The sequence below is a fragment of the Plectropomus leopardus genome, chromosome 9 (assembly GCF_026936395.1).
Source record: "Plectropomus leopardus strain MGB_pleo_1.0 chromosome 9, ASM2693639v1, whole genome shotgun sequence".
NCBI lineage: Eukaryota > Metazoa > Chordata > Actinopteri > Perciformes > Serranidae > Plectropomus > Plectropomus leopardus.
In genome coordinates this window covers 31,176,727-31,194,405 of record NC_142184.1, presented here as the reverse complement: position 1 = coordinate 31,194,405, position 17,679 = coordinate 31,176,727, and the positions used below count along the sequence as shown (strand labels likewise).

At 39.8% G+C, this 17,679-nt stretch overlaps 1 protein-coding gene across 7 annotated transcripts in view; it reads left to right on the top strand.

Annotated features, from left to right (window-relative positions):
- The window catches only part of LOC121946731 (MICOS complex subunit mic25a), an 89,597-nt gene extending 75,974 nt beyond the window's left edge, over window positions 1-13,623 (top strand). For all 7 annotated transcript variants that reach the window (XR_015777557.1, XR_015777558.1, XR_015777556.1 and 4 more), the window contains one exon: window positions 12,984-13,623. Coding sequence is in view for 1 of the 7 variants with exons in the window: in XM_042491456.2 (XP_042347390.1) it covers window positions 12,984-13,007 (24 nt within the window). In the remaining 6 variants the exon portion in view is untranslated. The remainder of the gene's footprint in view (window positions 1-12,983) is intronic.
- The last annotated feature ends 4,056 nt before the right edge of the window (window positions 13,624-17,679 follow it).

Sequence of the window (17,679 nt, the reverse complement as noted above, 5' to 3'; positions counted from 1 at the left end):
CATTTTTAAGCGTAACACTGACCAGCCATGTGTCATTTGATGCCTGTAGCACATACGCATCATTAACATGTCATACAGACAGAAAATATAGTCAAGGTATGGTTGATGATTGCACTAATCCAGAGATAATATTGTTGGTTTTACAGAGCATTGATACTCATAGGCCTGTGGGAAATTCTGACATGCTTATACGTGTCAAATTAATTCAAACATAACCCACATAACCTAATCCTCAGCTATGTGGAATCAAGGCTTTGTCATAAATTCACATTCCTACACCACCTCTTTGAGTGACGGTGTGACAGATGAGTTACAAATTGTTCCTGTGTAATTTACTGTAAGGTTGCTGCACTTTTAAAAAGGTTGGTGGATTTGATTTCATTCATTTTATTTTTCAATCTCGTTGAATCTGAGGTCCAAGGCAATCAGTCAATCAACCAATAAATCAATAATTTATTTATCACATGGAATTATTACAACTCGAGTGAAATGTGATCCCATCAGCTCCTTTTAACTTTTGCACTGTAATTTATGTCCTTTTTGCGTTTTTTTACACTGTTGGCCACTACTTTGTAATTGTCTGTGTTTTTCGATGGTTCTGGTAATCAATTCTTTCTGGTTGTGGAATGATTTTACTGGCTCCACCTCTTGTTCCCAAAAAGATGGCTGTATGCTTGCTTCTTCCAAACGCAGCATGGAGGTCATCCACGATTTTCTTCCTCAACGCTTGTACAATGATTAGCCAGATGTTAGTTTGGCTGGTGTAGCAAGAAGTTGGTGTAAGGAGAGTTGGTGAGTTGATTTTCTTCATTCTGATTACTCAGAGCCACATACCACTAACATTCAAAGCCAACTCCAAAAGCACCATCAAGAATTTGGGAAATTGCTTTTTTGCTTGCATGCTTTTTTCCACCTTGCTTTGCAATGATTCAAATACTGGACGAGACTGCAGTTTTTACCACGAAAAAGCCAATGTAGAGACTGTACGGATGTAAGCTGTGGCTAGCTAGCAATGTATGCATTGTGGATGTGTGTAAGTTTACAGCTCACACTTTGATCTCAAAACTCACTGGATCCTTCAGTTCTCTCTGTTCCTGTTACACTTTTTTTCTCTCATCTCTATGCATCCATGAAGTGAAGTTATAAACTCTCGGGATAAGATTTTGCAATGTTTTTCCTTAAGTTTGATGCTTACTGTTAGTCCATATGAAGTCTTAGGGATAAGGGGAGAATATAAGCTGGAGTAATTAGGCATAGGCTGTTGAAAGGCCACAGAAATCAAGTGCCAAAATAGAAAACAATTACACACTCACAGATAAAACAACTGAGAATAGCACTGTATGGCTGGTATGAAAGAGAAAAAAAATAGTAAGAGTTAAGAGAAAGGAGTGATGAACCCTGTGATGAGCACTTATAGAATAAATCTGGAGAGACAAGAAATCAAAAGAAGTGAATGTGAATGAGAGAGTTCATGGAAGAACATAAACCTGTGTAATCAAGCGTAGATTACCATTTATTGTTGAAAGGTCACAGAAAGATAGAATAGAAAACAATAGCACAAGTTTTTTTGCTTTAACTTATCATCATAAAGTCAGTGTTGATTGCACAATATAATGGCTATAGAATAATGACATAATCGATGTTTAGATTGGTTCCATATATGCCTCACTTTCACTATGCAACTGTGTTACCATGTACAAGCAGAGTCCTGCACAGTTAAAAATTTTTTTGTTGACCATTAATGCTAAGTAACATGACCTAACAACTAACAATCTCTCTGGAAAATGAAAGCTTGATTTACGGTAGTTTTCGATAGCTATCCCCAGTTACCAAAGAGAATCAATGTAAGTTCTTTGCAGGTACTATTCCCAGTAATGGAAATGGCAGACGGAACAACCAAAGAAACTGTTGTAATTCGAGGCTTAGAAGAAAAGGGGACGCCTTAAGAAACTTGAATTGTCATTATACTGCTGTGCAAGACAACAAAACAAAATTATAATGTCTGTTATAGTTGTTTCCATACACCAACATTATATGTATACTTTCAAAGTCTGCCTCCTAGCATCAGATGGCCCATGTTCACAGTGCAGTGAGCGGCCTGTGAGTTCCATGGAAGCTTCGGGAATGTTGCAGGTCAGCCTTGTCTCAGTCAGAATCAGGATGCAACAGTTGTACCTCTCTGCAATGTTCCCCTCAGTCTCAGCTTGTCCATCTTGTTGGAGAGGGATTGTACATTTGTGACGCTATCGTGTGTGGGGTAGCTTTTTGCTTAGCCTGTGGTCTCGCTTGGTTCCCCCACTTCTGCTTCCTCCCTACTTGCTACCCCCGGGGTCCTCTTCCTGGGATTGAAGCCCAAACTGATCCTGCTGTAGTGGTGATTCTTAGGTGTTCACGGAGGATGTCAGAGTGATTTTATCCTCTTGGAAATGAAAGGGTGTGAGTCCAGTCCCAGGAAGTAAGGCTGCACCTTATCCTAGTTCAGCACCGCTGCCACAGAAGGTCCAGATGATGCAGGAGGGTGTAAGTGTTCAGGAATCAGGATAGTAATATTTTGCTTTCCAATAGAGCCAGAGCTGTGATGACTTTATTTCAAGCGTGGATGGTTCTTACAAGCTACACTTGTACAAGTGTTGACTCAAATCATAATGAAGGCTGCCGGTAGACTGAGAGAGTTTTGTGCAAGAATAAGCAGGAAAAAACAGAGTGGAAAGTACTCAGTATTTAATTGAGTTTGTTAAAGTAATGTAAGTGTTTGTTGTCATTTGATTGGGATGTTGTATGGCACATGTTCATGAAATCTGATAGATCCCACAGATAAGACGATCTGCGGATGCAAGTGATTTTTTAAACCAACTGTTTTGCAGTCACAGTGTGTCTCTTTTGTCTTTGTCATTAAATGTTTCATTTATAAATCTGGCTGCCACAAATTCATACAAACATATCAAATGGTTGTCACTTTGGACTGTGTCTGAACTGTTTGTACCACAGTACATTTTAGCTAAATGACCTTGAGTGAGTGTACTTGGTGTTTCTGTGTTTCTGTGTTTCTGTGTGTGTGTGTGTGTGTGTGTGTGTGTGTGTGTGTGTGTGTGTGTGTGTGTGTGCTCGAAGCAATTTTAGTCTTTTAGTGACTTTTGTTTGATATCTAGTAGTGGTATAAAAAAAAATATTGTACACCTTATATCCATTGTTAGTGCAGTTAGCATGTTCAATACAATATATGAATGTTGCTGTTACACATAGCTGTGCTAAAACTTTATATGAAAAAAAAAGAAACAAATAGTCAAATATTTGAGAGTTTTGTTAGCTTTATCAGATTCTGCTGTTTAATACAGTCGGGTACAGCCTTACTAATTTCCCATGTAGAGGTTGAGCGTTTCGATGTTCAAGCTATATGGTAGATAAGGTTGAAAATTAATGAGGATGCTAACGAGTGATCGGAAATGTGCAGCATTTTTTGCAGACACTCAATATCAATAAGCCAGAGACTGTATGGTATAAGTTTCTGTGGGCTGTAAATTCATCAAATCTAGGCAAAAGGCAGAAGATAACATCATCTCAGAGCCTGACCGGGCAAAACCTCTCTTCCTCCGGGAAACTGCCTCCGTCTCACTCCAATTTACCCTGGGTCTGTGTCCACAGCTGCCTGCAGCACAAACAAAGTAGTGCTCACTCTGCAGCTAAATCTAGGGACCAAAATGTTTCTAGAAGTACAGTGACTGACCAAAAACTGTTCAATTTGAAGAATGTCAGTCGACTGACGGGTCTTCAGCTGATGATTCAAATCTTTAGCTTTCAGGGCGCAGCCCTAAATATATGTGTAAGTTTCATGAGCATTACTCTAACTGGACACATTGTTTCCCTGCTTGTCGAAGCACCTATAATGAAGGAGGTTTGTTCTGTGAGGAACCTGAAAGAATATGTCAAGCACCTTACTGTTGCTGTGTATGCTTACCTCACATACATTTATACACAACACACATGCCCAAATGCACTTACATCAGCTCCCAAGGTTTGTAGAAAAGTTTTTGTCAGTTGGTTTATCTGATTGTTCGCCAGTTTGTTTTCGCTCTAGTCTCTTTTTTATCTATCTTTAATGAATCTTCCTTCATGTGTCAATTTTGTTTTTCTGCCTCGGCTTGCTTTAAACCAACACCTTTCATCTAGCTTCTACGTCTGTCTGCAACTCTTTTTTTTTTCACTCCCCGTGTCTACTCCACTCTCTTTGTCTCTCTTGTTTTATTCTGTCTCGTCCTATCTGTTTCTATTTTTCTAAACCCCTCTCTCCTTTTTCACGGCCCTTCCTTCATTTCTCTCCCCCTGCTCTGCAGTTGACTTATTGATTTCATTTTCATACTGTTGGCAGTTGTTCCCTCTGTCATAAACCATCAGTGTTGCCTCCTTTCAAGCCTGCATTGATCATTGTACAGCCGATCACAACCAATCACCGCCGAGCATCATTATCTGCTCCCGCTCTTTCTCTTTTGTTGTTCGTCTGTCTTGTATTGTGTGCTCTGTGGGTTATATTTTTTAATCTAGCGATTCAGCACTCCGCTGAAATAACAACCCAGCGCATTTAGGTATTAAGGCAGTGAATTAGGCTTTTCTTTTTTCTTTTTTTTCTCCAGACTCTTAAGTGTTGTGAAAAATGGCTTGCTCAGAAGGAAGGCTGAGGGCTTTCAGAGAAAACAGCATCACAAAACATTTATAAGAAATCGTCGCAGTCTTACTCTTATGTTTGAAGAGAAAAAAACTTTTTCTGCCCATGCATGTGTTTCACAATGACTGTGCATACCTCCACCACTCTCCACACTTGAGTTACACATAGAACTTTCTCTGACTTTCTTTTCCTTTAAGACACATAAAGCCTGCCGAGTCTCTGTCTGCCGCCTCTCTTTCTGTCCCCATCTTTGCTTTCTCTCCCGCATTTTCCTCTCCCTGTCTTTCATTGCGCAGCAGTGTTCGATCGAACAGCACATCAAGCCAAATCTAGAGCCTCTGTTTCCTCTTTTATCTGCCTCGTGGCCCCCGGTGGCCTTCAGATGCCTCAAAGCTTTTAAACGAGGGGAGAGTTGGGGGTGTGGAGACATGAACAGAGGGGGTAGAGTTGAGGGTACTCACAATTGCTTCCTGAGGGAGGCATTTTCACCAGCTTTTGTACACCTCGCTGACCTTTTGGAGCGCCACCACGCCTGTCGGCTCGCGCCACGAGACCCCCTACTCTCTCTCCCTCTTTCTGCGCTCCCCGATGGGGGTCCCGATAATAATTCAACACAGCCCCGCATTGTGTTCCTCTGAAAGCCACTTCGGCTGCATAAGCAATTTACACATGCGGTTGTTTTTTTCTGGGCGCATTTCGCACCAATATTCTGGTCAGCGTTTTATCGCCCCCTCTCTGGTGCGCTTAGCAAGAGGTTTTGTGGAACCAAGACCACCAGCTGGGATAAGAGGGGACAACAGCAGGACTTTTAGGTGGGTTTTTCACTGGCTTTTGTTGCCTCGAAGCAGCCGCAACATTATCGGAACAGTCCACTTTGTACGAGCCTCTCTTTTGTGTCCTGTTGTCACTCAATCCCTCTGTCTCCCCACCTCCTCTTTCTCTTTATGAGTTGAGCCCTGCCTCTCCTTTGTGATTGCTCTCCCAATTCACACCCTGTACTCCAAAGAAGATCGATTTTCTTTTTTCTTCTCTGGCCTTTTTTGTAAATAAATAAATACCATTGTGTTATTGTTTGCTCCCAGAGCTATGTTGACAAGTTGACTTTCATACCAAACTTTGAAATTACTTTTTTATAGCGGTACTGCAGTTATTAACAATTCTTTGTCTAGCAAATGAACAAAGGGCAGCTGCTTATTTGCATTCTGTGAAGTAGATGATTCATGAATTGTCATTTACGTTTACTTTTTTTTCTGATTAATCCAGTAAAAGCTTTACATCTGTACCTATGGTTCCAGGTCAAACTTTTGCCCTACAATTGTTGTTAAATCTGTTTGCACAAACTTTTCCCCACTGCTAGACAGTATATTCAGTGTCCAAGGGCTAAGGTTACACTTCTTCTCTATGCTTTAGCAGTAAGGCACACTTCTGTCTTTCTCAATTCTCCTGTTCGCAAAGATAAGTGAACTTCTCAGTTATATAATAAGACTTGGACCCAGTCCCATTTCATATTTTTACCCTTTACCCTCATTTCAAGTGTCACCTTACTGCTTCCACCTTGCTCCTTCCAACATCAGAAAATCAGTTTCATTGTCTTACATATTTTTAAGTGATGTATGTGACTGTGTGCATGCGTGCGTGTTTTTAATTAATGAAAAGTTGATTGAAAAACGTGTAAATTTTAATTTGGTGTGTCAGAACGGGACTGCTTGACCGCAAATTCCCGGGCTGCTTTTTGTTGAACAGCTTTAAGGAGAGGGGAGCACTCAAACCAGACTTTGCTGGAGTTCAAACTACAGACAGCAAAGCAGGTTAGAAAATGTCTGGATGTTTAAAATGTATAAACATATAATAGTATTTTTGGGTAAAATATCAATAAAAAAAGAATTTCCTGTAAAGAAATTGTAGTGAACTCATGCACATGCATCGGCATGCACGTTTTCTGCAGTTTCTATTGTATTTGGGTGAACTAACCCCAAATTTCTTTACTTTTTTAGAAGTCTGAAAGAAAAACTCTAATACTTAAACTTTCTCACCACGTTCTTACCTTGTCTGGATAAGACGAGTAATAACAAATGCGTATCACATTACAGACTTTGCATGAATTATCAAGCAAAAGTTCTAATCAAGCTTCCCAAATGTGAGGATTGGCTTCTTTCTTGTGTTTTATACTATTGTAAATTTATCATCTTTTAGTTTTGGACTTATTGATTGTTTGAAAAAATAATGAACATATTAAATGATAATGAAAATAGTTACCCTCTTTGTTATTGTATTTTTGATAAAAGTGGGGAAAGCTGATAATATAGGTCGCCTGAAATAAACTTAGTTAGTGGAGACAGTCTTTGCTGTACGTGTTCTACCCCACACTCTCCTCCATCTCCTTCCCTCCATCCCTCAGCATTCGAGTGGTCAGGCCTATCAACCACAGAGCCTCAGCCCATCACCTGGGAGCCCCAATTGCCTGCCAGTCATCAGATAAAATGGATTTCCAATTGAGTCAAGGCTCCCAGGCTGGGTCAGGCAGAATGGAGAACAGGCAGACTTCTGTTGCTCATCTGCCTCTCCCGACTTTCTGTTTGTTGTTTGTTTTTTTTTCTTTATATCTCCTACTGTGTTCGGCCCCTGTCCCTCTTCTTCTCCCTCCACTCCCCTCACTCTGTCTCTCTGATCTGCTGGTCGGGGCCATGTGAAATAAAAACAGGCTTGTTGTAAAAGCTAAGATACCAGTGCGCTATCTGGGAGGCGGTGTGGTGTAACCCCAGCAGGTCTTCTTAGTCAGTGATGACTTTAACTCAGGATGGATCTTCAATTAGAGCAACAGGTGGGAAATCCATTAGTTTGTTAGTGGGTGAGTTGTGAGGTGTTACCAGTTTTTTCATACAGTAGAAGTACACAGAGTGCACAGAAACCTTTTTCAGAACCTGTCAGAGTGCTAATTACTTTCACTGTTCGTGCTGTGGTCAAAAGTGCACCGTTAAACAATTAGATAATTGTTTCTTTGGGGTACATTTAGTCACACAGCTATCCCAAACATTACACTGAAACATAATGCATAGGAAATGAAAAAGTCTGGGGTTATGCAACCATCTAAAGTATGCTTTGGTAAGTTGTTTATTTTGTATCTTCATTAGAGGCTTGCACCGATCTGCCACAATGGTGCCGGCGTATGATCTATTTCCTTTGCCATAGTATCTTAGTCATAGCCTAATATCACTGCAAGATGAGCAGACACACACACAGAGGCAGACAGAGACAGAAGATTAACTCTGTGTCTGATTTGAGAAGAGCAGAATTACATTTTAGTTCACTACATCGCCCCTGCAGCTTGTTCAGACATTACATTCATTACTTACAGTATTTACATGACATCATTGGTTGAGTTTTATTTATAAGGCTCTACTTGGTTTGGTCCCATCCTATCTTGGAATTCACCTTGTTAGGAATCAAGGACATTATAGTTTACAATCCAGTGACTGCCTTCTTCTGACTGTCCCTCGTGCCCTCACAGAGCTTGGAAAAAAGGCATTTCATTATGCTGCACCCTTTGCATGGAATTCCCTGCAAGCTGAACTAAAATTGTCAGATCTGACAGTCCCACTTGACAGCTTCGTTGATCTTCTTAGAACCAAAGAGCTCGATAGCATTGGGCATTGTCAATGTTTTTAACGCAGACGAAACACTTTTTTTAAAAATTTATTTATTGTATGTTTTAATTCTCATGTTATGTATTGCATAACTCTGCTGCCTCTTGGCCAGGTCGCTTTTGAAAAAGAGATTTCATATCTCAATCAGCTTTACCTGGTTAAATGAAGGTTAAATAAAAAATAAAACATTTTTGTTATTACAGAGAATGTAAAGTACCAAAAACGCTGCCGTTGGGTACCAACACTGAATTCTGGGTACAGGAACTAGTACCAGTTTAGTTCAAATATAAATGGTACTCCATCAACATCCCCTTTTTAATTTGTAATTGATTTTTGTTGAAAGTTGCAGGAGCCATACATGGCACATGTAGGTCCACAGCAGCTTATCAGCGATATTGTTTTTGACCCAACAAATTCTGATTTTATCAGTCAAAGGTCACCACCTCCTGTCTTTAAGCATAATATGTGCAAACACCTGCTACTTGTAATCAGTGAAGTGCAGTATAGAGCAGAAGAAAGTGATAGGGAGGGTGGATGAATAGAGGCCTAGATGAGAGCAGATGATAGAGTGGAGGAGTAGAATGGGAGGTGAGGAGAGGAAATCAGAGGGATGAGATGAGAGGTCTGTAGAGGGGAGCCATATTGATCACCCTGCTCTGTGAGTCTCTCTGTGGTTTTAATGGTTTGAGTTTCACAGCTGGAGTGAACTCTGTGGTGCTTCGAACAGATAGCATGCCCTCTCTACACACACATAAATGCACAACACAGTACATATGCAGTCTTGTCCACCAGCTGGCTCCAGGTCAATGCACCCCGAGCCTTCAGTCAATTTAGCTCATTGCATCGTTCCACATGGGTTACTGAGCTATTGGACTTCAGTAGGACCAGTAGTGATTCTGAAACAACCCTCCTCCCTGCTGCTGTCCAGCCTCTGAAGCTAAGCAGGGCTGAGGCTGATCGATATCTGACTGCGACACCAAAGCAAATTCAGATTTTGGCATTACCTTGATTTTTAAAAATAATATATATAACTTCTGCATGAATGACTGAAATGGTTGGAGTTGAGTATTTTTTAGTCTTAGTCAAAGAAAGCATAAAAGGCAGAAATCTGGCACAAGCAGGCATAAGTTAAATGTTTCAACCAAGTCCACAAAACACATGTAGACTGTGTGGGCAAACTTCCATGACCCCTCCAGCCTCCTTTGATGTAAATTTGCTGAAATGTTCACGCTAATTAGGAGACTCTTCACTATCTTAGTTTAGCATGTTAAGCATGCTATCATATGCAAGTTGGCAGTGAACACGAAATACAGCTGAGGCTGATGGGAACGTCTTTGGTTTGGCAGGTATTTGATCATTTACCAAAGTGTGTTGGTGAAGATTCTTAGTCATCCAGTTTGCATTAATTCTAATTATATTAAAGGCAACTCAAGAAAGTCCAGTTGCCTACAATGTAGCACTAAGAATTAACCAAAGTATAATGGACAGTTAAAAAAAAATGTCCTGCTGGTGTTAAAAGATAAATAGCTTGAGAATCACTAATGTTTCTGCAACTTTCTTTTCTGGCAGGGCCAATTTAATCAAAATCAAAATTTGTCAAACTCATGGGGCTAGGGGAAAAGTCAGTGGATCACCAAAGTCATAAGAATGTTTGTACAAACTTTCATATTAATTCATCAAACATTTGTTGAGATATTTTATTCTGTACCAAAGTTTTGGACCACCTGACACTGGTAACCCAGCTGCTGGCACTGTAGTAGTGAGATTTGTTTAATATCACTAAGCTCAGAAGAGAAATAACATCTTGATTCCTAAACATGTGTATCTCAACAACGGTTGAATGGATTGTCATGACATTTTGTACAGGAATGTGTTGTTTGGTGATCCCCGACAACGGGAGGTGTGAATTCTTGTTTTTTTTTTTTTTTTTAGAAAAATGTCTCAACAACTGTTGGATAGATTATCACAAATTTCACTACAAATATCCACAGTGCCCAGATGATGAATATTAATGAGGTTCATCTCATGCCACCCACAAGTCAAATTTTGCACTCATCCTGTGAATTCTTTCAACATCTAAATTGGAACTAAAGTTGGTTATAAGACAGTGTATCCTAACGATTCCCTGACCTTTCCTATAGCGACACAACAAGGTTGACATTTGTGGTTTTGAGCAAAATACATGCAAAAGTAATGACATTCCCATCAGCTTCAGACTCAGCTGCACTTTGATTAGTGCTAATTAGCAATATCTGCTAACATGTCTGTAGACTCTTAGGGCCCTACTTAAATGATCTGTAGCACACGGCACAAGCTCAATTGGGGCCTGTCCAACTCTGCTTTTGCTCATTAAACAGCACATAATCTGGGTTCAAGGTAACACACAAGGGGCAAAAGAGTTGAATTCAATTCCTTAGTTTATCAAAGGGGTGTTTGGGGTGTAACATGAATCCAACTAATCAGAGTGTCATGTCCCATTACCTTTAAAAGCCAAATGCGCCTTCACCTTGCACACATCTATTTAAATGGTGGATTTGGCAAAACTAGAGAAGTGAGTCGTTTTCTGTTGATTGTTATGCAGTCAGAGGAGTAACGTCACTGCAGGGTCTCCCTGTGGTAATCTCATAGAAGGCTATTGACCTACTGTGACACCCATGAGCAGCCCCTTCTTACTCTATAACTCAGTTTGTTCTGTTGAGACTATCTCATTCACAAGGTACTGTATGTCACCTAGCTCTTACTGATCATTTTGAGAGGTTGCACTCCAAGGTTATAGAAATAGGTCTGCATGTAGGCAAAGCTTGATCCAAATTGGCTAGTTATCACCTTGGTCTTATGGGCCGTGTCACTCTGGGATTACCATGCCAGGATTTCAAGGTGTTAATTGATCATGGTCATTTCATTTAAGAGCACAGTATTCGGAATCATGGTATCAGACCTGTTGTGTTCTCACAGGGGCAATGAGATGCTGGAGTTTCAAGGACCTCATTGATCTGTAACTGAAGGATGAAGGTTGGACTGCTTTAATCAATTCCATGTAGCTGTCTTCAGGAACAAGTTAGGTAGGCTTAAAGGCTATAACTTTCTTTGAGGTAATTTCATCTCCTTTATGGACAGAATGTTTGGGTGTACAGAGAGTGGAAATAAATCTCTCTGAAATGGCTTCCAGGAAGATTTCATGTATAATGTGGTCTGAGTATTACCACCACCACTGGTCCCTAATATAACCCTTGTGCTGTTTTTGCAAAGAAAAAACCTCAAGGTTGGAAAAGAGTTCTTCAGTAACCCTTAAAGATGGTTCTTAAAACATGTGGGATCTGAAGGGGATACCTTTAGTAACGGTTCTCGGTGGAACCCTTGGTAACGTGTCAACAAGGTTCCTTCTGGCACTTAAAAGAGTTTCTCTGTACGGGTGTAAGTCTTAAGTTTCATCAGAATATGATGATATACAGATTCTTTGGACAGTGATACCATATGTGCTGATATCAAAAAGTCTTCTCCAATACAGTTTCAATTTGATTCATTTTAGGGTCTTCACTTGACTGCTAGCACTTTTTGGCTGTTTGGAAAGGGGGTGCTTGGTGACACAGATGTGCCATAGGAATTTCAAAACAAGATGGCATATATTGATGTTTTCACTTTGCATCAACAGTATTGGATCTTTGATCACTGAATCGATATATCAATCCAAATATATATCACTACACCCCTAGTTTTCTTGTGGTGGCAAGCAAATAGTTTGGAATTGTTCCATGTTGCACTTGTGTATTTTAATAGTTTAAAGATGGAAAGACAATTTTTTGTTCTTCAAATGAAATGCAACTGATAAATAGACTGATAAGCTTATATCAACCAATAAAATCAGTCCACATATTGGGTTTGGAACATACTGTATGTCTGCCAATAAGTATGAAGAAACTACAGGAGATGATAGATGACAAGTGCACCTGCTGTAATTTAGAAATGATGTCTTCATTACATGGGTTTACTATCAAATATCTCTGTTGGTCTCAATAATTCTGTATTAGTCAGGCTGGACTACAAATCTGTCAACAGCTGCACAAGGTTATTTTGTAAATCTCTTTCAAAATAACAGTGCACAACATGGGAAATCAGAAATACTGTGATTTTAGGGCTTTCACAATCTTCAAAACTGCTAATTAGCAAAATGTTCTAGCTGTAAAGAGGTCTAAACTTTATTGTGTTAGAGACCTTTTGCTAAATGGCACAAAATGGGCTAATGTCCATGTTCAAATTTCAAGTGCAGAAGTCAAATCATTTGACATGCCACAGGGAAAAGTCTTATACAATTCTAGCAACAAATAACAAGCACAGACTGCATCAATAAAAAGCGACATCACTTACAAGTTGAGGGTAACCTATGAGGACATTCTCATCTTGTCTTCCTCCTGTAGTTCCAATTTGTTGCACCATGAAAAAGCCTCTGGGGAAGTGATGCGGAGCTGAGTAACATCGGTCAACAGGTTCACTCCTCTCCATTACTCAGATAATCCCTACTATTAGCGGCTCTGACCTTTCAGTAGTAGTCAGTTCAAGATGGAAAAGTATGCACAGAGAAGGAAAGTCCTTGCACAAAAGAGCATCTCAAAGGTCATGGGGTGTGGTAGGAGTGTAAATGGACTAATCCTCAGTTGTTGTTTTTTTTCTCTTTTTCCTAGAACCTGCTGGTCAACCATGGATGAAGAGAGGGAGGAAAAGGGTAAAACTGTTATGACGAAGGCTTTTACTTTGGCACTAAGAGTGTCACTTGTCGCTTTCCTGTTTTGAATTATGAGAGAGTTGATTTGCTGTTAGCATGCCTTGTTTTTAAAACTTTCTTATGCTATTTATCTGCGGTATCGCCCAGTAGAGTTGCTCTATTATTCTGCACTGCTACATTCTACAGGGAAGCTTTTGAAAAAGAAATGAGTGTGTGTACCAGATTCATGGTTTGAGTCAGTACAGGTTCAATCATTCACACGCAGGAAGTATTTCTAAGATCTGGGTTGTAAAGATCCACTCAGGGTCATTCCTTTACATCTGAATGTGAAATTCAGTTTACGTCCAAACCTCTGCTTCCTTTGTTCGGGATAAAAAAATCAGAAAAGTATTTCAGTTGTGAGATGAATTGAGTGCATAGGGACTGTCCGTGATCTCTGACTGAAAAAAGAATTGATGAGTTTTATTGCTTTTGAGTTTAATGGTTTTGTATTTTTTTTAACAACGCAGGAAAAAGCTCAGGTAATCCTGGCCATGACTTCGATCCATCAGACCTGTGATGCATTGTATGATTTTTATTAAACTATTCATTTCCTGTTACAGCCTTGTTTGTGTCTTTTTCTACAATTCAGAAGCTAACTTTTTACTATGAAATAGACTGTTGGCTTTTAGTTTTTCCAATAAATCAGCTCTAATAGTTCGAGGGTTGTGAGGGATCAAGGCCAAAACATTTCTTAGGAAGGAACAGACTAGACACAATCCGAAACAGCTAAACAGGAGGGAAGTTGCTAATGATTGAGCCCTCACACAGAAATGGGAATGTGTGTTCACTCAGGTCTCGATTAGTATTGTGGAGGACTCCACGTCTGAGACAGTGTCAATGAGTTCTTGCACAAAGATATAAGAAGTGAAGTGAAGAAACTTTAAATGATGATACTGATGAAATTTTTCAACAAAGTTTTCAAAACTTTTAACAGGCACATTAGAATAGTACAATCTGTGGCAGAATCTAACAAGGAAGTTCATTGTACTAAATGAGACTATTTTATTGTGTTTTGTGAAAAAAAAATCTGTGGAGTATACGTATCTTGCCACATTTGTTTTGTTTGTTATGTTTGCACCCATTACATTCTTTGACGCTAGCCGCACAAATGGTGCTAACACTGCTAACAATGGCAGCTGTGCTGACAGAGTTACCGGTGTTAACCTGGGCAGTACCTGAGGGTGCAAGCTACACTTCTGCAATGCAGCCTTTACGCCACCATGGGTTGAGATGGTGTCATTGATGGTACCGATGGTGTCATTGATGGTACCGGCAGCGATAAGCTAGCCCGTGGGACTATAGAGAGGGATTCACATGCACTAATATGCACCCGCAGCTACCAAAACAAAGAACAGAGAAGCTCGGATCACAACGCACACGGTGGGAGCATTACTTCACTGACTGATCAGGACACCATTATATCTTTACATTGCAAAGAGTTGTTTGCTGCTATAGTAATGCTCTGAATGTTGTTTATTGTACTTTTCAGATTTTCGTTAAATCAAGCTTGGCTTTTGATACTGTGAATGGTAAGCGTTTTTCTTAGAAACCTATTCAATGTTGTATTTCGTAATCACCTCTAAGTAGTTGTTTTCTTTGCTGATGGCGGGGTACTCCATTACCACGCTGGATTGAAGTTGATTTCACATGCACAAGGAATTAACAGGAAATGATGCATGCAGGTAATCAAGCATACCTGTTTTATTAAGTAATTTTATTTAATTGATCAGCCTCATGTTGGCTTTACTCCTACAGCAAAGCTGTTTTACATTATTGCTAATGCAAACTGAAATTCCTGCTGCTGCTGGTTAATATTAAAGCTTTTAGTTGATGAAACATAGACTGGATTTCTTTGTGAAGTAGTCAGTGCTAACAGCTATCATTGATCCAGACGTTGTCTACAAAATAATGCATGATCATTTTCAACATTTTGTCAGTGGACCAGTTTGAATTATTGCAGGGAGTAATGGAGCAAGAGGGAGCAGTCACCAAGAGCAACGAGATAAAGAGCTGCAAGGCAACCAGCTGCACACCTCTTAACACCTCTGCAAGGTAACCAACTCTTTTCTTTCTGTGTCCTACTATTGTAGGGAAAACCACATATGCAGTGTGTCACATCAGAATGAATCAGAATAAAACTTTAATCCTGAATTGTGGTTGCACATGGCTCAATAGAAGAGGGACCATTATTGATGTCCCAAGCAACATTTGTTTGGCTGCAGTCTACACAGATACACCATTTTCTTTTGCGTTGTATTTCTGACAAAGGAGCTGCTCAAACAGGGTTTGCTATCTCCAGAATTCTGAGACCTGTGGTGTTAAAGTGCACTTTTTTTACTGCCAATAACTATGGGTGTCAGCACATCAACCAGCACTGAAATGTAAATTGTTAAAACTTTAAAATGTGATTATACAAATAGAAATGTTTGAATGTATGTGAAATGATCTGTATTGTTTTACAGATGTTTCTTTTGTAATGGCTATTTTGACTGTTGTTGCTTTGTCTAGTTTCTTGGTCCATCCAGGCCCACTCCTACTGCAATTTATTTTATTTTATTTCATTAAATAATAATAAATAAAACAGTTGAAGGCACACCTTAGATTAGGTAGAAATTCGGATGTTGCTTTAAGGGGACAGTTTATCCCCAAATCATAAGTACATCCTCTAATTCTCGTCTAATTTTGATTTCATTTTTTTCTTAAACTACGTTTTTTTAAAAAAAAAAGACAAATAAAACTTCCCTCTGCCTTCTTCTTCTACCTTCCCTGTAGTGCTATTTACCAATCTAAGTTGTGTTAGTGTGAGCTGAGTATCAAATTCCTAGGGTTTTGTTTATACATGGAAATCTTTTTTAAATCAGTGAAACCAACTTAAAGAGAAAAAAGACAAAGAAAGAAAAGAAAAGTATTTCCAATAGGACTGGGAAAATCTGAAAAGAACCAAAACTTTTTCCAATGGAATTCCTATGGGGTTTTCTTAAATACATGAAAATCCTAAAGAATTTCAATGGAACCAATTAAAAATAAAAAATTTAAAAAGATTTCCAGTAGGACTATGAAAATACAAAAGAACCAAAACTTATTCCTATGGATTATTTATAGGATTTTTTTTTTTTTTAATTTATGGGAAACTTAAAATATTCTCTTGGAAAAGATTTTTGACAAGGGAGCTGGGAGTCCTCAGTCTTAAAGCCTGTGGGAACTACAATGGCAGTGTTTAGGTGGACAATGTAGAAAACTATTGTCATTGGGTCTGAGCTGGAATTAAATGAAAAACTATTAGATTAGAAACAAAAAAAAAAGTGTGTAAACGACATAATTCTCTTTTTTTCAATGTTTTTCTGTTTGTTTTTTTAATAGGAGAATATGAAATATGAGGATGGATTTTCGCCATGGACTAGTGTGACTCCTACAGCAGAGACATCCCCTTTTGAGCAACACTGAGGTGTACCCAGGTGTGCAATAATGTACTTGATTGACTTAATGTAACAACTTTGACTCAAGTGGCTACATTTTCCCTGCTCGGGGTAATTCTTCTTGAGTTGTAGCTTTCAATTCAGTAGTGAGGCTGTGGTAATTGGCTCGGAGCGCAGAGTTCGGCTGGCAACGCTCTGCTGCTATCCACCTCACTGTCGAGCTGTTAGACACACACAAGCACACACACACATATTTTTGGGCACTAGCGGCCAATCTTAATAAAAGAAATGACACGGGGGGGAGGAAGGATGGAGGGTGGAGGATGCGGTCATGCAGATGTTGCTACGGTAACAGTGGTGAGCGAGGGCTGGGAGCTGGGAGGCAGCAGGTTAGAAACGAGAAGTGAGGAAGACGACATTCGGCGCATTCAAATGCATCCTCGTTCTCTCCCCGTTGATCCGGTGTCATACCCAATTACCACTGCAGCGAGGGGAAGGAGGGAGCACAGCGAGGGGATGAAGAGGGGGGGCTGGGGTTGCACATAGAATACAGAGAGAGAAAGAGGAGCGCTCTGACGTCTGCTTGAACCTTTCGTGCGCCGAGGTAAACACCCACGCCTGTCATTACACGTTCACAGGGGGAAGGTTGTGGCAAAAAAATCTCTCTTATCTGCAGCTTCAATAGAACGCATGTAAGACAGGTGAAGATTTCAGTGTGTGACAACCTCTCTGTGAAATGTGAGTGTGTGGAATGTGTGTGGACTAGAGATTCAGCTCTGCATACGCAGCTATCCCTGCGATATATAATGTGGAGGCAAGTTTGTGCATTGTGCAGTGGTAATATGCATCTGTTAAAGGAGTGTTTTTCATTCCATTTCTTTAACATACCTTTGTCTTCATAATATTCCACCGGTAAATGTGTATATACAGTATGGGTCCACATCCTTGAATTTGGCCATCTTTTCTATTCGTCATGATAACATTGTATTCACAGAAGTCATGGCTGAGATGTGGGAACAAGGAGACACCAGCACTGCAAAGCCCCACAGGGGAAAGAAACTGATTACACAGGTTGTAAACAAGTTCAACTAAAACACAAGAAACTTGTGCTCCAGAAAAGGATAAGCCACTCAATGAGGATCCTAGGGTCACTGATCAGAAATTATGAGTTAAATATGAATGCTAGAGAGCAGTAAT